Source organism: Taeniopygia guttata, chromosome 3 (assembly GCF_048771995.1).
Source record: "Taeniopygia guttata chromosome 3, bTaeGut7.mat, whole genome shotgun sequence".
NCBI classification, from domain to species: Eukaryota; Metazoa; Chordata; class Aves; order Passeriformes; family Estrildidae; genus Taeniopygia; species Taeniopygia guttata.
In genome coordinates, this window is record NC_133027.1 from 47,745,887 (window position 1) to 47,770,008 (window position 24,122).

Sequence of the window (24,122 nt, forward strand, 5' to 3'; positions counted from 1 at the left end):
AAGGCTAGCTGGACATTTCAGTGTGAAGCTGGTTCAGTATGAAGAGGAGAATTTCAAGTGTGAATGCGTGTATGTGTTCGTGCATGTGCTGGGGAAAGTTGGGTTGGCAAGGGAGACAGAGAAGAGCTTTGTGTTCAGTGCTTCCTCTGACACAGCTCAGCCTGTTCCCTATCTCCCAGTTTCACTTCTGAATGTGCAGGAACATGCGGTGGCTCCTTGTTCCCACCATCTTCATCATCCCTTATACTCAACAGGTAAGTTCATTAAAAAGAAGAAAAAGATTTTCCCCTTCTTCACCTTGTCCTGGTTAAAAGTTTTTATTTGCTTTATGATGAATTAAATTTCAGAGAAGTAAATTCCTCATAAATAATAAGGAGCCATTCCCTAGTCCTGAGTAAATTTCATTTGCAGCTTATTTACTGCATCAATCATGTTTTGGTAATTTTTTCTCTCTGTACATTAATATGACTTGGTGGGAAGAAAAAATTGTTAGGGAAGCTTAAATTGACACTGACCTTGCTTTTTTTTTTTCCTTTCATTTTTTAAAATATAGCAAAAATTACTATCTGATGCAGTAAGAAAGTAAACATCCGTACTTATATTCCATATATACATGGATATATGTATTGCAAATATACAAATACACATGCAGAAGTCTAATTTCAGGCTAGTTTTACAAATGACAAAGGTACCTGGGCTGTGTTATACTTTGTCTCTTATGAGACAATTTTAAGTGATAGCTTTTTTTCTAAAGGTATTTGTGTCAAAGGCCAATTTCATTACTTATTTACCTAATTTTGAAAATACACTTTATGTGTATTTTTAATTACAATTTTATTTTTAATTACAATTAAGATGAATGTCAACAGATTTTTCAAATGGCTGTCTCCCTCCCCTTTCTGCCTATTTAAAGCCAGACTAAGATAACCAAACATTAGTGATAATACATTAACTATTTTGCTGTTTGCTTATTTATGCCGTACTGACCTTGTTCAGTCTTTAAAACATAGGAAAACAAAGAGCACATGAAGGATTCTTACAAAATGGTCTCATTTTCTGATCTGTCCATAGGATCAGGAAAAATATTCAAGGGTCTTGTGTGATAATGAATAGCTTTGGTATAGAAACTTGGAGAAGCACAAATTAGAAAAATATTTGACCTGTAAACTATACAAGCAAACTTTACATTTTCATTGTGATTTAACAGATATGTGAAGATTTTTCACGTAAGCTGAAGTTCTCAGTAATTCCAACAGTTAAAAGTGTCAGATATACGCCTGATGGTGTTTTTCTTACTTTACAAGAACTTTTTACTCTCCCACCTTTCAGCTGACATCTTTCCCTTAAAAAAGGAGAGAAAACTCCCTATGCAAAAGTTTGTAGCTTACAGTATGTTTCAATTTGTAATACAAATTAAACACATTGGTTGAGGCACATAAGATTACTTCTTGCTATACATAATCATTTTGAAACATATCCGATTCAAGCCACATAACCTCATATTGCTGGCATATGGCAAAATTCATAATGATGCTGCTGCTGCTGATAATAATATTCTGCTTCTAAAGAAAGAAGCAGCAAGGATCTGTTTCCTAAAGCAACTATATTGTCTTAAACACTGCTAAATGTATAGGAACACATGCTTGTCTTGTTTCCAGAACAATCCTTTAAGAACGCTTATATTCCAATGCACACATTCATTAAATTAACATTATGGTTTATAGAAAAGGCTTAGCAGCCTTAAAAGGTATACTTGAGTTAATTGTTTCTGTATAATTGTTGAATTTAGGTAAAAAGGATTAGAAGAAATCCTTTAACAAATGACATATTTATGAAATGATCTTCTTCATACTGCATGGAATACCCCATCACATTGTTTAAAACCATTTACTATATGAATTGCTTATGTAAATTAGTATCTAGCTTAAAAATCATTCAGCCAAAGGAACTTGAAAGCTACTACTTTGGAGCTTCATTAGTAGCTGCAGATTAAGATATCATAAGTATAGATGTAAATGACCATGAAATATGGAAATTAGAAGTAGAAGAAAGGCTTTTAAAAGGTCATTTACTACTGCATTCAATTAAGCCAGCTCAATTACGCTGCAAGAGCTCTCCTGGGCTATGACAGATGAAATGCTAAATTCTGTATACTTCCAGTTTGAAAAATAAGCAGCAAGGAACCCAGCTGAATGACCCCTTTCCCTCAGCATCTCTTCTGGAGGTGATTTCTACACCAGTAGATCCTTATAGTTTGGAGGAACAGATAGAAACTGATAGGCTAGGCTTCACATGCCCAGAAAAAAAAGACAGGATTTGTATTTTGGTTTTTTTTTTTTTTTTTCTGCAAGCTTGAGGGTGATACTAGCACCTGATGAGGGACTGGGTCTTCTTTCCCTCTTGCTCTTTGAGCAGTCAGAGCTGTGTGATGAGAGTGGCTTCCAGGCCGTGCGTTATATAGTGGCCAGTGCTGCGCATGCCCCCACTTGGCTACAGAACCAGTCATCCATGGAGAATAACTATACCATGATCTGCATTTCTGCTGAAATCAGCAGGAGGAAAGGATTTAATGCTAAGATCTAAACTGCTAAGTTTTAGTTGTAGTTCTTAAAAAATGCAGATACTCTATAGCTATCTCAAACAGACGCTTTCACACTGTGCTGACTTAATCTGCCCCCACGCCTCAGAAAAATAAGCCCATCAAGAATTAGTTCATCATCCCTTCACTTGAAAAAAAAGAAAAAAAAGAAGAAAAAAAAGAAAAATACATGAATTCTGAGACAGAATGTCTAAACCAGTAAATTCTGGCTAGATCTTGACTTCCTGCTGCTGATACAAATCTCTTTAATGAGATGTGTCTTTGCTCCATAAGCCCTGGATTCAATGAAGGCTTAGTCATGCAAAAAGACGCACTCTTAGAAAGTGACCTATTAAACTCAGTACAGCTACTAGCCTCCCTTACTAGGATTAATTTTTTGCATCTAGCACAAGAGCATTTGTAACTATTATAATGCTCCTTCCCAAGCATTTACTCAAATTTTGAAGCAAAAGTAACATTCAAAAGAGGTTCCCTATTTTAAAAGGGTCTTGCCATCAGAACTGGCACACAGGACTCGGGATGGTTATAAAACAACGTGAGGAATCAAAAGCTAATTAGTTTAATAGAGAATCAATCAATTTGATAGAAGGTTTCTAGGAAGAAACACTTACAATAAAACCACCATCTAGTTTAAAATACTTTTTTTTAAACTTCTGTTCAGTTTTGTTCTATAGAAGGCAAAAGAAAGACCAGTGAATTGTGTTTTGTACAAGCAGTAGGCCAGGTTCACTGGTGGAACACCTCAGTGGATGACACTGATGAAAATGATCCTCTGCCTTCTACCTAGTCCTCATAGCCTCTCTCACTTTTTGATCTGGTGAAATGAGAAATGTTGCATATTTTCATGCAACTTTTCAGCTTTTTCCATCTTGACTTATTTTTATGCTATACCACCTACCCATAATGCATTCAGTGCTCAAAATATCCCACCATGTGTAAGTTTTCCCACAGCCCAGCAGAGCAGCCTGGAGATAAACCTGCAGAAACTGGTGAAGTCCAGCGCAAGGAGGTTTGCCACTGGCCGTGCCGATGCCCGCCGGTGCCAGCCTGCACCCCCGGGGTCAGCCTGGTGAAGGATGGCTGTGGCTGCTGCAAGGTCTGTGCCAAGCAGGCAGGAGAGCCCTGCAATGAAGCAGATGTCTGTGATCCCCACAAAGGGCTCTACTGCGACTACTCGGAAGATGAGCCTAGGTATGAAACAGGCATGTGTGCATGTAAGTTGTTCTTTCATGTTCCCTTCTTGAAATACAAGAGGGTGGGGACCACCAGGCAAATGCTTTTGAGGAAAACTCTGCTTGCATGTGCTGCACAGCTCTGTGCTAAAGAATTTATCCTAATTTAGTCCTCCAACTGCTCAGTCAGAGAATCTGAGAGTAGGCTGGGGACTGTATTTAAACTTACCTGCATTAGTGAAACCACTTCATTGTGCAAGCCTGTTATTGACAGACATATTGATGCCTGATTTGCAAAGCGGTGGATGTCATAAGGACTGAGAATATTTTAGCACTGTTTAGCAAGACCCATGTGCTCCTCCTGTGTTAGTAACTGTTGTTCACCATTTTCAGATCTGGTAGCTGTAGGATGTGAGCTCAATGGAGTTTATTATGCCAACGGGCAGACCTTTCAGCCCAACCGGCTTTACAAGTGCCTGTGTTTCAGTGGTACAATTGGATGTACCCCTGTATTCACACCAAGATTAGCAGGAAGCCCCTGTGCCAGGGTCCCAGGCAAAAAGAAGGCAGGACAATCCATCTGTGGCCTAGGACAGCACAAGCAACTTCAATCAACCAACTACAGACTGATGTCAGGTGAGCCTGACTACACTGGTAAACTTCTCTGTATGAGCCTTTCTGCATTTAGTACCCCTGGCTCCTGCAGCCAGACAGGCAGCACACTGGCACTTGCCCAATTCTTGCTCAAAGCCCTTTGCCAGGGTGACTGTTGTGTCCCACTTACCCCTCTTACTCTCAGGTCACAGACTCATTCTCTAAACCTAATAAATGTGAAAAGCAAAAATGCTTTTGGCTTCTGTCACCAGGGAATTGGCCAAAGCATCTTTCTGCAGAGGTTTGCTGTTCATCGGATAAGCCCAATTAGGGATGCTGCTGGACAGCCATTTTGCAGCCTGGGAACTGCCCCACTTTTTCCTGCTTTGTGGTGTTAGGCAGTCTTGGCTTTCACATACATATATTAACATGACACAGGTCTCTTCTTTAAATAGAAAGCAGAACATTATAAAAATTGCCCTAGTGGCTTTCCCACATTCACAAACTTTGGCCACTGCAAGAACAATACTCCCCCCCAGTTCTTTATTCAGTCTGATCAAAAGGATTCATCAACTTGTCCATACAACTCTGCCAGGTCAGTGGATATTCCCTTTAACTCCATTCTTGCTCTGCTGCTAACACTAGTTCTCTTTTTCACTCTAAGGAAGCACCATTGCCAGAAGCAGCTACGCCAGCCCTCCCTGGGCCACAGCTGCTACGCTTGTGCTGCCTCCTTCCCTGTGCACGTGCAACTTTCCATGGTGAAAGTTATCTTTGTTACAACTAATGCAGATACCAGGAAACAGCCATTTATTTGGTGGCAGATTGAATCACCATCATGGATCAATAAAATAAAAGGATTGCAATGCTTATCAGAAAAACTTTATCAAAGACTGCTGAGTAGAGGCACATTAATCAATCTGCTTACAAAACCTGAAGTGCAGTTTGGACAACTTCTCACATGTAAGCAGTGGTCACACAAGTAAGCCAAAATAAAAAAAGTTCATCCTTACCTCAAATTAAGATACAATACCTGTATCTAGTATCAAAGCCTTTTAACAGAAATACACTTAATGCTGTTGTATAAACATGTGCTTGGTAAAGCAACTGACTTCAAGTGAAGAGAGATTTAATTTCTAAAGAACAGTTCTAATCTGATTGAAGAGAGACAATAATGTATTGGAAACAAAGACAACCAAACCATGTGAGCCTCTGAAATATATCTCAACCCAAACCATATTTCAGATATCTGGAGAAGAGCATTAAGCCATTTACTGTGTCGCCCTTCCAAAAGCTAAAGCCCAACCTTCAGTAACTCCTTCACTGACTGTAACACAGTCTGTTCCATGTATTCTGGAATTTTGATCAGCGGCACAGCATAGCCTTGAGAGCAAACACCCAGCTGGCAAAGCACACCTTCTATTTGACTTGGTTCAGGTCATCTTTGTCCCTGTGGTGGCTGTACATGCTGTAGGATACTGTTCTTTGGGAATCTTCTGAAGAATAACACCTGGAAATTCTTTTTGCAAGAAGTCTGCCCCCTCCCATTTCCCAGTCCAGCAGAAGTATCTTGTCACCTTGTGCATGAATTTAATGGATGGCTCAATGGGCTAATATGTATTTTTAAAAGTCCCTTTTCTGTTAGAGTGGATAGTAATGCTAAGTTTCATTTTACTCCTCTTGCTTTGTTTTCTGGCTTTCCATTTCTATTTGATTTACCTAATTCAGATACACAGAGATGTAACTAGGTCATACTTTAAAAAATGTACCAAGTATAAACAACCATTTAACTTCCTTTTATTTGCTGCAGATCTGTGACAGGCTTTTAAACTGCTTGCTTCAATGAGATCTTTAAATTGCTGTCTACTTTCTAAGTAGACAGCAGTTCTGGTAATTCCAGGTAATTCTGCACGTGGTCTTACATAAATGCACAGATTCCATATAGCTTTTTTGTACAACTTTTTCACAGCAATTTTGTTTCATTTTTTAAATATACTCCACCTAATCCAGTCCTCAGGCATTTTAGTGGTATCTAAAAGTGATTGGATACTTTTATTCCTCAATACAAAACCTAAAGTCTTATCAATATCTACAAAGATATTGTAGATATTGCAGCAGCCTTTATAAACTATGCTTGGCCTAAAATAAAAGAAAAATCTGGATATTTTATAAAACTTTCACAATTAGCCCTTTTCATACAACATTTCCATCACATGAGACGGGAAGGTCATATAATACATACAATTTCGTAGTCCTTGGTAGGATCTGAGTATCCAGTATCACCAAATTTAAATGCAGCTCAGCTGAATTTTGTATAAATGTTATTTATGTCTCATTTTTAGGTTTACCTACAGAAGTACCTTCATGAACAGAAATCACATTCTTATCCTTGTATTTTCAATTCATCCTTTTGGGGCTGCATAAATAAAATGTTGCTGTCTTAGCTTACAGAAGCTTACCACTAGTTTTGAAGAAAAAGTGCCTCATACAGGCAACACCCTGGACCCCCTGTTCCAGGACCTGTGGCATAGGCATATCCAGCAGAGTGACCAATGACAACAGAAAATGTGAAATGAAAAAAGAAAAGAGATTATGCTTCATCCAGCCTTGTCTGACCAATATGCTGAAGAAAATAAAGGTATTTTTTAGCATAAAATTAGTTCCTAATAGAAAATTAAAATATTGGAACTAATAGAAAAATGGATGCATTAGCAAGTACCAATGAAACATTTACTTCTTACTTTTTTATGTGTTTTAAAACAACTCCTCTATGTTTTCTACCATTAATGTTCATGTTTCAATAGCAAACTACAGATGTGCAATTTCAAACAAAAGAATGTAATGTCCTGAAATATAAGTGCTGCTAATGCTGTTCTGATGTACAGTCATTCTGAAAATATCTCCTGTTTGTTGACTGACAAAGGAAAAAATCAGGCAGCTTTCAGATTGAGTAACTTTCAAGATATTTCTAAGTAATGTTGCAACTTTTTCTTACATGACCTGCTATTAATGTTCAGGGTTTTCTTTGTTTTAATATTAAAAGATTCCAAAGGGAAAAACATGTCAACCAACTTTCCAGCTTCCAACAGCAGAGAAGCTAGCTTTTTCGGGATGCTCAACTACTCAAAGATACAAACTAACTTTCTGTGGAGTGTGCTTGGACAAGAGGTGCTGCATTCCTAATAAGTCCAAAATGATCACTGTACAGTTTGAGTGTCCCAATGAAGGCTTCTTCAGGTGGAAGATGATGTGGATAACATCGTGTGTGTGTCAGAGGATTTGCAGTGCTCCAGGAGATATATTTTCCCAACTCAAACTCCTATGATAAATTACACCATGGACTATAACATATGGCATGCAACAGCACATTCACAGCCTGAAGAGTCAGCATAACCCACTGCCACAGCAGTGTTTATAATGAAACTACACATGAATAGTCACTCACTTATTAAATAGCACCTGCAAAGCGCCAGAGAGCATCTTTTTAAGTGTAACTGTTTTTACATGGAGAGATACATTCTGGAGAAGGATGCATCTAACACCAGCAGTGCTCAAACAAGAACTCTTGGTAACCAAGAAAGGTACCACAAGAGAGCTTCATGCCCCCATTTTAACAAGTTTTTGCCCACAAATACAAATAGATGCTCCAACCTAATAGAAAAAAAAAAATGCTCTGTAATACTTCAACTATCATTCTTCATTCTTAAATTAACCTTTTCTGCTATATATCTGAAATAGTAAAACACATCAATGCTGTTTTGAAACAGAAGTTGTCAACTTTAAAGTCAGGCTGCTTTTTACAATAGATGGTCTTTCTCTAGTGTTATGGATATAAACACCGGATGTGCAAAGGAACAAATAAATGGGCAACTGCAGATAATAGATGGAAGACGTAAGAAAACTGCTATTTTTAGAACATTTTCTAAAAAATGCTCTCAACAAATGTTACTGCAATACTTTATTGAATACTTCTGGGATTATACTTTCAAAATTATGCTTACTTACATATCCACTCCAGCTTTGCTAGAAGGATTTCAAATTTCAAGAAATTGTATCAATCCATTCTGATCTGTAACAGTTCACTGGCAAGCAACTGGAAATAGCTGTACATTCTATTTGTAAAAGTTCTTACTGTAATATAAAAAGCTGCTTACCCTGATAATTATAAATATTAAAACATCTATTTTACTTGCATTCTTTTGAGGCTGTAAGCATTTTTCTCCAAATGGTCATTATAACTTCATGTGCAGTTTTCGTTAAGAGGTATTCTGTATTATCTCATTATCAAGTGCAACTCAGCATTCATGAATATGAATCATTAAAATATTCATTAATATTCCAAGCATAACACTTGAAACAATTTTTAAAAAAAATTTCTGTTATTGCTAATTTTGGTATTGAGAGAATCCTCTAAAATAGTTAAATACAACATAAGAACAGAAATATAAAAATGAGGAACATAGCTTAGTGCATTCTGAAATATCTACTGCAAAGTGTAAGAAAGCAGTTTCATTAGAGACTTGCTTTCATCTTTGAAAAGACTACGTGGGATTTTCTCCTCTTTGTAGTTGCTTGTTAAAACCTAAATCTAGCAGCATTAATCCTTCTTTGAAGCAAGACCAACCTTAAGTTTACTGTAAGTTGAAAGTCTGAGAAATGAATTACATTTTTGGCTGCTACAGACAACCTCTCCTCCTTTTCTTCACAGCATATGGTGTGTGGCAATTTACTCCACAGTTAGGATTACTGTCCTTACTGATAGCAACCACAATTAGGTGTCTTCAAATCTTTCTAACAGGCATAGTTCACCACTTAATGATAACTCTTGAGGTAAGGAAGCTGTTGTGTTGGTCCCACTTTGGAATTACAATAACCAGACATGCTGCAAGTTATTCTGGTTAACTGAAGTGGCTGGATGTTTAGGGAAAGTGCTTTTTGTTGTTGTTTTTAAAATCAGCTCTTCCTTCTTTAAATAGCTATCTTCAGTCTTGAAGGATCTATTCTAGGCCCACATTTTGTAGCATCCAATTCATTGTACTCTTCTATTAGGTCAGACAAAGAGGAAACAGCTTCCGAAAAACAGCTTTGCTCCATCCCATCTATTTGCAGATAATGGTGAAGGTGAGCCTAAGAGAATAAAAAAAAAAAAGTTCAGTGTTATCCTTTTCTTGGTATTTGATTGCTTTGGCTCAGTAAATACCAGTTGGCTTGTACTGAAGTGGGGAGTGCAAGCATTGTGGAAACAGCATTTAAGAGTCTTATATCATGACATCCCTTGTTTAAACACTTGGCAAGTTTGGTATCAAACCCCAAGTGAATCGCAGTCGATACTACTGACTTCTTAAAACTCCATATTTTCATATTGTGTTCTTGGGTACACTGGACCAGCTGTGGATTTTGGCAGGGTTTTAGCAACAGGGAGAATGCAGGGCTGCAGGGGTGGCTGCCCTCATGCTGAACAGAACAATCCCAGCCAGCTCCAGTATGGATCTGCCACTGGCCACAGCTGAGCCCATTAGTGATGCTGGTAATGCCTCTATGACAATGTATTTATAGAGAGATAAAAATGCTGCACAACAGCTGTGACAGAGAAGATGCAAGAAAACGTGAGAGGAACAGCCCTGCAGACACTAAGATCAGTGAAGAAGGAACAAAAGTGGAATTCTGAGGCTAGGAAGAACGCAGTGAAGTGGGGGTGAAGGTGTTTTCAGCTTTGTTTTTATTTCTTGCCATCCTACTCTACTATTATTGGCAATAAATTAAATGAATTTTCCAAATGCCAATGGAAACCCGTGACAATAACTGGTGGTTGTTCTCCCTGTCTTTATCTTGACCCAAAAGTTTTTCATGGTACTTTTCTCCTGTTCTGCTGAGGAAGCAAAGTGAGAGAAAGCTTGGTGGACCCCAAGGTTTAGATTAGATATTAGGAAGAAATTCTTTACTGTGCACTGGAACAGGTTGCCCAGTGAACCTGTGGATGCTCCATCCCTGCAAATGTTCTTGGCCGGGTTGGATGGGGCTTTGAGCCACCCGGTCACACAAATAAAACCCTTGGGCTGTTAACTATAAACAGTCCCTTCATGATACTAAGATCTGGGTTTCAATAATGCAAGATGCTAAAGATTAGTGACTATGGATGTTATAATGATAAGAGTTGCACCTTTTTCTTGTAGAGCTTCATAAATCTGTCTTTAAGTTCAATGAAAGTTGGTTTTACACAGGTGTTGTTTGCTAAAGCCAGAAGGGAATGGGAATGGCCCACAGGAGGTACTGAACACAAACCAGTTTTCCAGCCCTCTTGGTTCCAGGAGACGAAGTGAAGAGAAGACTTCAACCTGTGATACAAAAATGTAGTTAACTAAGGAATATAAAGAACACAAAGGCTAACTACTAACAGTTTCAACTAAGAGTCTGCAAATGTCAACATTTAAGCACTCAGGATTAAGGAGGACAGTTATAACTCACTGTGAATAAGATATTTTAGACTTCAGACTAAACCACTGTGTCTCTATGTTAAATTTGAATTGCAAACATCAATTGTCTTTTGTTACTTTAATGCATCGGAATTTGAAAAGTGAAGTTACATGTACCTGTTTCTATAAAAGGGACTGGAAGCACTCTGAGATTTAGTAAAGGGGTAGATCAATACTGCGTGAGGGCAATCAGTCAACCTGTAGTTTTGCAGTAAGTAAAATACTTTAGATTACCAGAAATTTTCCCCATGCACCCCTGTCTGCCTATACATTCCATTTTGCCTGCCTTTCCTGTTACATCTATGTAGCTCAATACTGTTCAAGGTAGAAAATAGGTGCTAACACAGAGTTGTTAAAATAAAGATGATTTTCTACCTATATGAAAGTAACCATGGAAAGAGAAGGGTCTTCTGTTCAGCAAAAACAAACTTCAACTACAGAACTCATTACTCCAATAACCTTTGCTGTTGGGAGACCACTGGAAAGCTAGGCTTTGCTTTTTTTGCAATTTGGAGATGGAGAGGAGTAGCACTTCCCTTTATTTGGAAATCCAGGAATAATATGACTTACTTTCACTCATTACACCAGTTAATTATGTTTTCTTCCCTTCTAAAATTAAGGAAAGGAGGCTGGAGTAAACTGACTTGGTATTGAAACTGTTCAAATGAGAAGTTGGAATGCTCTGGACAACATGCCAGTTTCTGTACAAATCCCATGACTACTCTGTGTACCACACCATATTGTGTGGCATTACAAACCTTTCAATATTTCTGCGAAGGTCTGAAACCTGCACATTTCCTCGAACAAGAAGCGCACAGGCCAGGTAGAGGCTGTGCTTTGGATCTGCTTGAATTAGTTGATGATCTCTGCTAAATGCATCTGAGAACATCTGATCCAACCTGGGTGAAAAGAAAACAGTTATCTACTCTTACTATAGGATACAAAAGTTCTTTAGAATGCCCACCTTCAGGGTTTAAAAGTTCATTAAATTCTGGATGAAGGTACATTTAATCCAGGACCATAAATGATAGGAGAGATTCAAACCTTTATATGTACATATGTTGGCATTAGAAGTTTTTAAAAACACACTGGATCCATTTTTTTTCCTCACCCACAAGTTACAAGCCAATGTTGAATCAGAGAAGTTGCCTTTATAAAGGCAATTTGATACCAGCAGTTACAAAGTCTTAAAATTATGTAAAAGGATTTAACTACTTGGGGTTCTGATTATGTGGCAATTTGAGTGGACAGTCTCACTGGGCAGGATCTGACAAGGAATATCAAAGTGCTGACCCTTACAGAACTGATTATCTGCCTGTTATACTTCATTATTTAAAAGGACCAATGAGTCAGAACTGTATTAATTTTTATTAATGATTTGGGAAAAGACGGGCTATAGATACTTATCTAGTCTTCTAATTTTATCACACATGACTGCTTTACAAGATGACACTGCAGATCATAGTCTTTTTCTCTTCACTTCCTTAACCAAGTTTCACTGTGCTGTGGGATACCAAAGATGGTATTCTGTGGACCCACAACATCTAAGATATTCTTTCCATTTGTTCCAAATACTGTACTCTTATAATCTCTATTTATATTTTCTTATCACCTCTGCCACAATCTGCCTATTACAAAAAAATAAAGGAGACAAAAATGTTACTGTTCCCACTTCATTCTGAAACATCTTTGACTGACCATCTCCTCATAGTCTGCTACCTTCCCCCCAGCCCTGTACTGTATCCTCAAGGTATGTTCTGAACAGATCTGACTGTCACAACTTGCTACTGGAAAATAAGTGTGGTCCTGCCCTCTTCTCCACTTTGCATACTTCCATCACTTACCCTCAGCTGTCTCTACCACGGTTTGTCTCTATCTCACTCTTGCTGACTCGGTATAATCCAGTAAAATCTATTTTAACTGGTAATTTTTTTGCTATGTCAGCGGGATAAGTATCTCAAAATTTGACACATCAGCTTATCATTACAGTAAGATGTTAAATAGGCTCACTGCATCTCCAGCCTGAAGTAAGATACCATTATTTCCTCAAAGAGCCTAGTTAATCCCTTGTTTGTCTTTAGAGTATTTTGTCAGTCAAGTGCAAGCTATTACTCAAAAGAACTTGTGGTGTGGGTTCTAAGTAATACATTTTCCCAACAGAAACACTTACAGCAGAGATTAAAAGGATGTCAAGTTTACTGGCTCAACCATTGTAGAGAAAAGGGACAACAGATGTTCCATAAATCAGCAGGATGAATTTGAAAATGTGGCAGATATAAGAGTTTTAGAACGTTCATCCTTAGTTTTGCTATAGAATGGAATTTTTAAATGTAAACTATGGAAAAATCAGAAATTAAGCTTTAAATGTGAAACTCCAATAATATTTTTTCTTACCTTCTAGAAGGAACATTAACATCTGCCAGTGTATACAGAGGAGTCAAGCTTGAAACTAAATAATGAAGTCGAGGAAATGGAACCAAATTCATGCTGATTTCATTAAGATCCATATTTAGGGAACCCTCAAACCTAGCAGAGCTGAAAAATTAACAAAATGTTATGAAACTGCTACAAACTAAGTAAATCACTTCTATAAGGTAAACATCCATGAAATCTATTTTCAACTATTGTGTACAATAAAACTGTAAAACAACACAGCATTCAAGCAAGTGTTCAAGTATAATTACAACACTTTCACATCTGGCAGTAAGAGTGCTATGTCTTACTTACTTATATTTCCCATTAAAGAACAGTAAGTTACCAAGAACGATTCCTTGTTTCCCAATTGTAGTCTTTAGCACTGATTTATTATCATCAGTAATGTTTAATACCACTTAATACTGGTTAATTAATACCACTTTTACTAAACAGGCTATAATAAAACACGTTACTTAGCATTCATGACAAGCTGCTTAAAAGCAAAATAGGCCAATACTCCAGAAGTATATTTTTTGCAGCAAATATAATTTATGAGTAAAAATTATCTCACAATATTTACAAAATGATGCAACTGGCCTAGAAAGGCAAACCTCCATGGGCTCCATCAGGCACTAGTGAAAGACAATATACTTCTGCCTAAAATCTTAATTCAGTTTTAAGACTACTATGGCTAAAGCAACACCACAACAATCTGAATACTTCCAAATACTTTAGCATTTAGTAACCAGTTCTTAAAAAGAGAAAACTTATACAGAACGAAAACCAATTAATACTACTCAAGTTGATGCAGGCCTACATGTTTACAGCACACACCACCTTCAGAAATCCTACTTTGTTACAGAGGAATAACCTGTAACTTTACCTTGTCAGGTTCAGCAGCAAGTTGGCTACGATATTATTCATTGCATCAAATGGCTTCTCTTGTAGTGTTTTTGCACTGCCTGCACTTGATGTTACTAAGCTGTTTTGCTTCACAGTTGATCCTAACTTCCCAGAATTGATCATCTGATGAATTTTATTAACTATCTCCAACAGAGACTTTGAGAGACAGGAAAAAAAAGCACAGAAGTAGTCTTGAGTACAGAACTTTGAAATTTGGTACCACACATTTTCATTTCTAATAATCTTGAAAGCTCAGACATTGTACTGTTAGATTAAAGATTATACCTTGATACATATAAGTCCAACTTTTGAGCAATTCCAGTTGACTGAAGTGTTTCTAAGTCTGTGCCCTACATATCACAAATATATACAAGGCTTGATTCAGAAGTTAGAATTTTAATCAACTATTCAAAATGCTTACGAAAATTTAAAAAGTAGTTTTAGAAGATAACACCTGTGAAGCAAAAAATATAGTCTGACTAAATTTCACTTTCTCTTGTTTTTTTTCCACAAACAAACAGCAAGACAGCCACCGAAGACATATTCAAATGAGTCTAGCACTTTGCAAGGTCAGTGATTTACCTATCACTAATCAGCACAGTTAAGCCTGTTGGAATCTGGAGAGGTCAGAGGTCCTTGCAGGACCCTACTAATACTATGTACAAATTGATTGCTAGAAGAGAAGACACTCTCAGTAACTAGGTTTCCAGTGTTTATCTTGAAATATACATTAAAAAATTCACTCTACCTTAGTTTGAAGGAGCACAGCAACTTAGTGATGCCCATATTCATTTCAAAAGCTTGCAAGTGACTTAGAAGTTCAATTATTACTTTAAAAAGTGAAATTATGCTTCCAGAGATTTGGTATGCAAATCAGAAAAGGAAGAGCCATTTCCACATTCTAATTAAAAAAAAAAATTACAGAAATAGAATATTATTTCTTACTTCATTCTCTATTGGCAACACACAGTCTGCATGTTCATTAAGCTCCTTCATAGCCAGAACACTGTTATATGGAGAAGTAATAACATCATCTTCGCCAGAGGGATAAACTGAAGTAACAAATCTATATACTTCTGGGAACTCCTCCTCAAGCAAATTTAGTACAAAAGTCCCAAGACCAGATCCTGTCCCTAATTATGAATGAAAACAGAATGAGAGAAGATGGGTTCGTTATCTTAGGCTCTACAATTCACGTAGGAGACAAACAGCTTTTCAATTATATATGTTAACTAATATTTTCTGAAGAGTTTGGCTGACAGTAGAGGCTACTCAAATGTAATTAAGGCAGGAAGGTTTGTCCCAGACAGGAAAATAATTAAGTAATAAAATTATTTCCCAAAGTATGCCATTCAGAATGAAGTATAGATTCTCAAAAATTTCTGCAAACCAAAAAATCCTATTATGTAACAAACATTTTTCTGACTCAGTATTTCTAATTCTTATTTTCAATTCTTTAATTTGAATTATGAAACACAATATTTGCTTAAAAGCATTGAACTACCCCAAACAATACTATTTTCCTTTTGGGGTTTCTTTATGAAATTTTCTCATTCTTCAGTAAAAACAGAACTGCCCCTTCCCCCCAGCACACAGGCTTTTTTCCTCATTAACACTAAGCACACAACCCTGAGTTCAAAACAGAGAACTGAACTGCAGTCTTTTTCTGAATATTCAGCTACATTCTCAGTGGCAGACAATTTAATCTATGAACAAGACGGCAGTTTTCACAATAACAGAAACAGTATCTCCAGGGTCTCTGAAATTAAGCAAATGGCCACAAGAAGGCCCCAGACAAAATCCTTGCTTCATATTTAGAGCTATATTCTGTGTCTTTTTCCACATCATAACCAGTTACAATACATGTTACTCTCATATTTCTGGGATAGGAAGGCTTAACGGCAATGCAATAATGACAAAATTGTCACTGCAAAGAAAAGCCAGGGAATCTCAGGAAAACGGAAAGCTGGACAAGACAAACACAGATCTGAACCAATGTGGTTAATCAAACGTTCTCCGTTTATTCAAGATAAGATGGTAGTTGATATAAGCTTCTACATAGTTTACAAAAACAAAGACACTCTGATTGGTAGGCTAACATTGTTTACCTTTTCCTTAAAACGGCCTACACCTTACACTACAAAACCTATACTAATTCACACCCAGACAACCCAGTGGTCCGCATCACACCTTAAGACTATTTCTATCTGCGCCACAAGCTCTGAATTTCTAACTGCGTCAGAGGCTTGAAGGCCTCACAAGGCCCAAATCTGAGGCCTAGACTGAAGTAGCTCAAATATCATAACTCATGTCCTCTTTCTCTCAAAAATGCTGCAACAGCAAAGGATTCTCCCTTTTGGCTTATTAACTAACTAGATCAGATTCAAAAGAATTATGAGGAAGGAAACAGAAAAACAAAGTTTTTCTAAAGTTAAGCAACATTAGAAGTCTCCTTCAAAGCCTTCTGGAAAACTCTTTCCCCACAACTAAAATGATTATGACAATGCTGTCAGTGTTCAGAGGTCACCGACCCTTCTTCTGATCAGTAATACCTCAGTGTTTGTCTTTGGTACCTGTCTTGATCCACTCACTAGATCATCTTTAGAATTTTAGCTGCATTTTTGTTCTGGGTAGCATATCAGAGTTCCTCAGTACTCTAATAAAACCAGTGATAAATAATTACAGGTCCACTTAATTGTACTATATTAATTTTCTAAATCTGCATTCTGAATGATGTAGATTATTATATTGATTTTCTTTTCAAGGTCCACTTATTTTTTTTTTTTCATCTGTGGCTACTGAAGTCATACGCCCCATAAAAAAAAGATTACTTACCACCTCCCATGGAATGAATTATAAAGAAACACTGTAGACAGTCACAATGTTCAGCAGTTTTTCTCAGCTTTTCCACTATGTTTTCCCGGTACTGACGGCCATATATCTTATGACCTACAGCCCTGAGGATATAAAAAGTACTTTAAAGCTCTGCCCAAAAAATCAATCATTAAAATTTTAACTTTAAATCCTTCTATGTGACATTTTAGAGTTCAGAGTCCAAAGCTGGTGCATCACCTCATCTGTGAGAGTTTCGAAGTTGTGGCTACATATGAGCATATGGGAGTCAGGACATGGCTGGAGGATGCAAACAGGTCTAAACTCGACTTTGGAGTATGCACTTATTATTCTGTATTGAAAAGGAAATAAACTCCCACACTGGATGATCCAATTGTAGTAATGAAATGAAAGCAACATAGTCTTTAACAATAAAGATATCCCTATGTAATAAGTGCACAGATAATCTTTTGAGTACTATGCAAGTCAGTTGCTACTAGCAACAAAAAAATCCCAAACAGCTCATTTTCAACACACTTGTCTGCTAGATAGTAAAGCTGGTAGACTGTAAAGACTGTTTTACTCTCCTTATTGCACCCTCTTTTGGTACATTTGCTGGTGATTTGCTTTCCAGTTTGCAGTGCACTGAATATTATTAGAGCACCTTAAGGTCTCTGTGAAAATTTGGAATTCATTATGCTAATCAATCTTTTTCTAAATTTTTCTTTTAGTAATGTAGTTTAAATGCACAAAGTCAGACTCTGCTTAGAAATCAAAAGTGCATTTGTTCATATATCTCATTTTCACAGTTGCTGCACAGTCTCAAACTAGATTATGGCTTTGACTAAGCAATGAAAGCAGCTGAATGCCAAAGAAACAAAAATAAAAAGCATGTTCTTTTGTAAAGAAAATCAAAAAATAAGGAGAAAAAAGAGACAAAATGATATATCAGCAAAATTATTCTTCTGTAAAAGCCTTTTCAAAGCCCTCCTCCAGGCAACAGTGACTCCCAAGTTTGCTGGTAAAATGCTGCAGCTCTCCAGGTGCAGAATGACACAGAAAGCTATGGTTATCATTTCCCCTTTCAAATGCCATCTAATTAGCTGCTAAGAAATGTGTTCTAAAGAGGTTCTCACCAGTTGTTTCCTGAACCAGAAACATCTGTGATAAGCTGCTTGCTATCAAACACATCCTTCAATGGTCCCTGTAGAATTTCATTTACCACACCCTCCTCCATGTCAATCAACAGCGCCTTTGAGAATGGAAAGAATTTAAACTCAGTCAGTAAGCAAACCACCCTTGAAATAATCACACAAAGAAATATGAAATTATTGACAATAGGAAAGGAATTCTGTTTCTACTCTGCTCCAGAGAAACCTTTCCCCCTCAGCTGTTAACTAGGAGACCAACTAGATTCTCCTTAGCCGATTTGCTAGTTGTTCGATAGGACTGCATTTCAGATGAAATTTTGTTAAAATTTTATAATGCTTTGCGCCACTATTTAGGAATAAAAAAATTAAAACATTTTTATGTTTCAAGTTTCCTTGCTCCTTAATCACTTAAAGTGGCTCAAAGAAACCAAATCCTTAGTTAATAATATCTGCAATAATTTTATAAAAATTCCAATATGAGTTACTCAACAAGACTGGCAACAAACTGTATTACTGCATTAATAAAAGTTAATATTAGAAATTTTACTTTCAAAGCAGTACTTAAACCTGTATGCAATTTTAAGAACTTCATGAGAATTCCCACACAGCTGGACATAAATATTCAATGTAAAAACAGTGACCTTTATAGATTGCCTTACTCGTGCTTTTAAAGAGCAGATTTTTCCTTTGTAAATATCAGGACCATTATCACCACTTCTGAAAAAAAAATAGTAACAGAAAAATCTAAGATCGTATTTGCAGCATAAAATAAATACTACAATAAAATTTTATCTCTTATATATTGTGTTTGGAGGACTATGACAACACAAACAGAAACACCCTGAACATGCTGCTAGGGCCTAATACAGGACATGATCTCAATCAGAATTATCCTAAACATTACTTCAAGAAGATCAAAGATAAGCATAAAAGTTTACTCTCAGATACAGCCTCTGATCTGTAGCAATTCTACAAGCACTGCCAAGACTGGAAAATATTATCTTTTATCAGCATGTGATACGTGTATCCACATCAAACAATGGGAAAAAAGCTCCCCATGAGCTTTTCAGTGGTAGTACAGCACTGTGCTCAAGGTGGGAAAGCTCTGTAACTGCACCAGCACAGTGCTGTGCTTGACTTATTATGCTTATTATGATTTACCAGTTCAGAAACCCTGCTGGACTGACGTAGGTAAATTTTCCTTCTTTCCCAGGACTGGTTGTATTGAGTCAGCATAGCAGACTATACATTATGTTACATATTTTCCCACTCAAATGATGAGATACTATGGTCTAGCCAAACTATATTCAGCACAAGGAGGGAAAAAAAGGCAGGGATACTGGAAGACTGATCTTATTTCCTCTTGCATAATTTACCTCATCTGGGAGCTGGCCAAGCCTAAATTTAAAGTATGTCTTAAGACCATTCTACATTTAACACCATTATATTCACAAAACATCAGCTAAAATGCACTACAGCACCAGTGTTCTGAGAATACTGAATCCCATCAGGAACAAGGGGAGAAGAGTACAGAGCTGCACTGGATTACTCAAGAATTTTACAACTTGTCAATCAAAGATGGTTTTTAGACACTTCTCATTAGGTGAGCAGCTCACAAAAGCCTCCAACACGCATGTGATTCCTCTAGCCTACACAACACCTGCAGGAGTACACTGAAGCACCAGTAAATCCTCCTACAGAATTTCTCTTTAAGGACTAACAAAATTCAAAGAGGAAATAAAACCAATGCCAAATCAACACTTACGTTTCTTACTGTTGGCTTTATGGTCTTTCAAGCCAGATCAAACCTTCTTGGTTTCAATCCAATTCAATCTCAAACCACTTGGATTCAATTGCTGGGAAAAAAATATCCCAAGATTCCTAGAGCCATGGGATGGCTTGGATTGGAAAGGACCTTAAAGATTGTCCAGTTCCAACCCCTGTGCCATGGGCAGGGACACCTTCCACTAGACCAGGTTGCTCAGAGAGAAAACAGTGTTTCTATTGCAGCCAATCTGGCAATCACAAATTTGTTGGTTTCATCTGGCACATACAGAAACAGACATTCTTTATGATTCAATTTTCTTAATTAAAAAGAAAGTATTCTTGGAAATACCCATATGGAATGACAATAACAAATTTGCAATGTTCTTTCAAAGAGGTAAAATTTGAGACAAAGCAATTTGGATTTCAGTGCTGCTCTAGTTAAAATCACATTGCTGTACTGCAACCTTTTCATACAACAGAAGGAAACAGAGGTTGGTCAAATGTTTTGTTTATTAATTAAAATGCAACAGGCTATCCTAAGTACACATTTTCTTCTTGCAAACTGCAAGGATTTTTGTAACTGGAAAGATAAGAAATGACTGAATGGTTTTAAGGTATGAATTGATTAACTTATAAAAAAAATTATAGACACTAATTAAAACCTTGTCAGTTTTTTCTATCTTATATACAATTCCTCTTACAACTCTTCAAGAAATGCTGCTCAGTTAGTATTCAGAGGGCACACAATCTGATTGTTATTTGCAGTGGCAAAAGCTGTCCATGTTTGGTACAAAAGGAAAGGAAAACAAACTCATACACTTTAAACACATTTAACTACTGAAGTATATATAGATAGAATGGAAATGCAAAGATAAGGTTTTGAGGAGAATACAAAAAAGCAAAATCTTTTTCTAATACAAGCTGAATATGACTTAAAGAAAACTATAACTTAGGTTAAAAGAAGATACTACAAGGGCTAATCTACAATGTTAACTCATTAACTGCTTGATAAAAACTTACCTTGTATCTACGTTCCTAAAGAAACTGCTCAAGGCTTCATCATAAATTCCTTTCTAAAAGGAAACAACACAAAATAATGTGTAATGTCAAAAATTCTCAGTGCTTTTTCATGGAATAATTTAAGTTGGAAGGGATCACTGAAGGATATCTGTCAAACTTTTCTTCTTGAAACCAAGTGAACATCTTTGTTGAATCTAGCTAGTTGTAGTCATCTCTAAAAAGAACACTTTGTTGAAACATCAGCTTGTTATTAAAAACTGAGACGAAAATGTAACTAGGAAATTAATTTTTCAGCACGAGATTAAGCAAGTGTAGTAGTTTACTGAAGATCCCAACGCAACTATTAAATTGAAGAGCTACTCTTCAGCTGACTCAGTTCATCACTGATACAACTCCCAGTTCATCATGGGTTCCATGCTTGTGATACCAATGCCCATGGAGTTCTGCAAAAAGGACAGCACAATCACACTGATTCTTGAACTTCCTGCCAAGGGATAGCATGGCAATTGCTTACCCCAACATAAAACTACAGAGATCTGACAAGTTTAAATACCTTAAGTGCTTTATAGTCACAGCAAGAAAAGTATGATTTTGTTCAGGGTACTCAGCACAATCCTATGCCCTCCTCATATTGCTATTTTGATGAGTAAAACTGTACAGCAAGTCATGGCATGAGCTAATGTAGAAAACAATGGTGGGCTTTGGGGGTGTCCTCTTTTGCTTTACTGCCAGTAGCAAAGTACCAGCACCGAACAGCCTTCACTGTGTTGTTAACTGCCTCAGATGTGCTAATGCCTGGCTGTAGGGAAACACACTGAGATTTTCAGGTTGGAAATGCTGGAGAAAGCTGGCCAGAATTAGTGATTACAGAATATTCCAAGCTGGAAGTGATCCAGAGGAACATAGAGTCCAACACTAAGCCCTTCAAAAGACATCCCAAGAGTCATACCATGTGCCTGAGAATGTTGTCCAAATGCTTCTTGGGCTCTGACAGGCTTGGTGCTGGGGAGTCTGCTCCAGTGCCCAACCAGTTCTTCTCTGGGCGAAGAACCTTTTTCTAAGACGTAACTCAAATGTTTCCTGACACAACTTCAGACCATTCTTTTGGGTCCTGTCACTGGTCATGACAGAGGAGAGATCAGTGTCTGTCCCTCCTCTTCCCCTGAGGAGAACGCTGCAGACTGCAATGAGATCCTCAGTCTCCTCCAGGCTCAAGAGACCAAGTGACCTCAGCTGCTCCTCATGTGGCTTCACCTCAAGGTCCTTCACTATCCTCGTGTTCCTTCTTTGGACATTCTCTAACAGCTTCATGTGTTTTTTAACATTATGGCACCCAAAACTGCCCCCAGCACTCGAGGCGAGGCTGCCCCAGTGCAGAGCAGAGCAGGGCAATACCCCCCCTTGCCCGGCTGGCGATGCTGAGCCCGATGCCCCCAGGACACCACTGGCTCCCCTGGCTGCTAGGGCACTGCTGGCTCATGTTCCACTTGCCACTGACCAGGACCCTCAGGTCCATGGCGCTGCTCTCCAGCATCTCATTCCCCAGCCTGCCCGTAAATCAGCGTTGTCCCATCCCACGTGCAGGATGCGCTAATCCCCATTAAACTACACACGGCTGCTGACTGCCCACCCTCTGATTTAACAGGGTCTCTTGACAGTTACCCTTACGTTTTGTTTTCGTTATTAGCAAAACGGCACAGGAGCTGGAGATGGGTGTGCTCCCAGCCCTTGGTTTAAGCGAACAACCACAGGGCTCTGCAGCCGCCGCGACAGACGCGGGACGCAGCGAGGGCGGCTGGCCCCGGGCCGGCGGGGCTACGGCGCCCTTACCTTGTTGACGGCGGCGTGTTCCCGCAGCGCCAGGTCCCAGAAACGGCATCCCACCTGGTTCCCGCACTGTCCCACTGCAAAGGGGAGAGACAGGGCTCAGGCACCGGGAGGGGGCGGCGGGAGGGCTGGGCGCCGCGACCCCCTTACCCTGCACCACCACAGACTGCGTCATGGCCGAGCCGGTGGCCGCTTTCGAACTCGGCGCCCGGAAGCTGCGCCCCCTGAGTTCCTGCGGTGGAACGTCCCAACCGTCGCCTCAGCTGCGGGCGCTCGCCGCCTGCCCGCCGCGGGTGGACCGTGCCATTAGGGAGCGGGGGGGAGGCGGGGGGGACAGCGCGGGGGAGTAGCGAGCTTTTCTTACATTCGGTGAGTCTGAGGGGAACCCGAGGGGGGCTGCGGGGTCTCGCCTGAGGCCCAGATACAGGAGGCCTGACAAAGAACTAAAATAAAGCCCTTGTACGGGAGAACAAAAATATTTCCATACACTACAGTTCATTGTTCTTTATGGATGAAGTGTTGCGATAAGAAAGCGCGTTATTTCCCCCGAATACATAATTCAGGGAGGTGGTGTGAAATGTGCGAAGCGGTGTGGAAACACAAACAAAAAAATTAAATGAAAAAGCGGCCATTTGGAATGCTGTTATGTACCCTCCCAGCAGGCTTGCACGTTCAGCTCGGTTTCATATTGTGCATATAATTGTTCACAATGGAAAAACGAAGGGTGTAGAGATGCTGTTGTCTCAGCATGGCAAGACTGGTTCACAACACAGCTCAGCTGCAAAATCATAGAATCCTTTAGGTTGGAAAAGACCATTAAGACCATCAAGTCCAACTGCTAATCCAGCACTGCCAAGTCCAGGATTAAAGCAGTAAAGAATGTGGGACATGCAAAGCTTGCAGAAAACTGTCTTGTGACACAGATGGCATTTCTGCTTCCTGTGGGAGGAAAAAAGCAATTCCATGCAACCCAGTCCATTAAGTTTTATGGCTAATACCTTCCAAAAAATACTCTTTTTTCAATTAGATTATTTGTAGTGCTAGTCTACAAAAAATTTATTAAATAAAATTTTTTTGTCCTTTTTTTTTGCTCCTAGACATGAACTGGTAGACATTAATTGTAGGTCTACAGAAAAATAAATTTACAGTAAATGACTTTAAAAAAAAACCCCAACTATTTAAAACAAAAACCAAAAACAAAACCCAAACTATTTAAAAAGGGAAGATTATATATGTATTGCAGCAAATAAAATATTGTACAATACAATATAAGAGTGCATTATATACAAGGAATAGATACACAGACTAAATTTGTAAAACTTAAATCATATTTTCTTTAGAAAAAGTACTGAGTGGCCCAAGCTTACTC

At 38.3% G+C, this 24,122-nt stretch overlaps 2 protein-coding genes across 2 annotated transcripts; one reads left to right on the forward strand and one right to left on the reverse strand.

Moving 5' to 3' along the window:
* On the forward strand, nucleotides 1–8,007 carry CCN6 (cellular communication network factor 6). Its single transcript, XM_002191205.5, has 5 exons — nucleotides 1–254; nucleotides 3,540–3,813; nucleotides 4,165–4,407; nucleotides 6,810–7,003; nucleotides 7,409–8,007. Exons 1-5 carry the CDS (start codon nucleotides 192–194, stop codon nucleotides 7,688–7,690), a joined length of 1,056 nt encoding a protein of 351 aa, XP_002191241.5. The 5' UTR covers nucleotides 1–191; the 3' UTR covers nucleotides 7,691–8,007.
* On the reverse strand, nucleotides 6,146–23,939 carry TUBE1 (tubulin epsilon 1). The gene is made up of 12 exons (XM_002193186.7): nucleotides 22,904–23,939; nucleotides 22,757–22,830; nucleotides 20,927–20,979; nucleotides 18,799–18,856; nucleotides 18,125–18,240; nucleotides 16,992–17,113; nucleotides 15,102–15,289; nucleotides 14,137–14,312; nucleotides 13,233–13,373; nucleotides 11,597–11,737; nucleotides 10,526–10,700; nucleotides 6,146–9,492 (listed from the first exon to the last, which is right to left on the reverse strand). The coding sequence occupies exons 1-12, from the start codon at nucleotides 22,926–22,928 to the stop codon at nucleotides 9,334–9,336; spliced, it is 1,428 nt and encodes a 475-aa protein (XP_002193222.4). The 5' UTR covers nucleotides 22,929–23,939; the 3' UTR covers nucleotides 6,146–9,333.
* Nucleotides 23,940–24,122: the final 183 nt, after the last annotated feature.

Coding starts and splice junctions, on each gene's coding strand:
- TUBE1 (XM_002193186.7), bottom strand. CDS start 22,928: ATGACGCAGTCTGTGGTGGTGCAGG. Junction 18,241..18,798: donor TCTGCTCTTTAAAAGCACGA/GTAAGGCAATCT, acceptor CCATTCTCAAAG/GCGCTGTTGATTGACATGGA. Junction 13,374..14,136: donor TTGCTGCTGAACCTGACAAG/GTAAAGTTACAG, acceptor TTAATTTTTCAG/CTCTGCTAGGTTTGAGGGTT.
- CCN6 (XM_002191205.5), top strand. CDS start 192: ATGTGCAGGAACATGCGGTGGCTCCTTGTTCCCACCATCTTCATCATC. Junction 4,408..6,809: donor CAACTACAGACTGATGTCAG/GTGAGCCTGACT, acceptor TTGCTGTCTTAG/CTTACAGAAGCTTACCACTA. Junction 7,004..7,408: donor ATATGCTGAAGAAAATAAAG/GTATTTTTTAGC, acceptor TAATATTAAAAG/ATTCCAAAGGGAAAAACATG.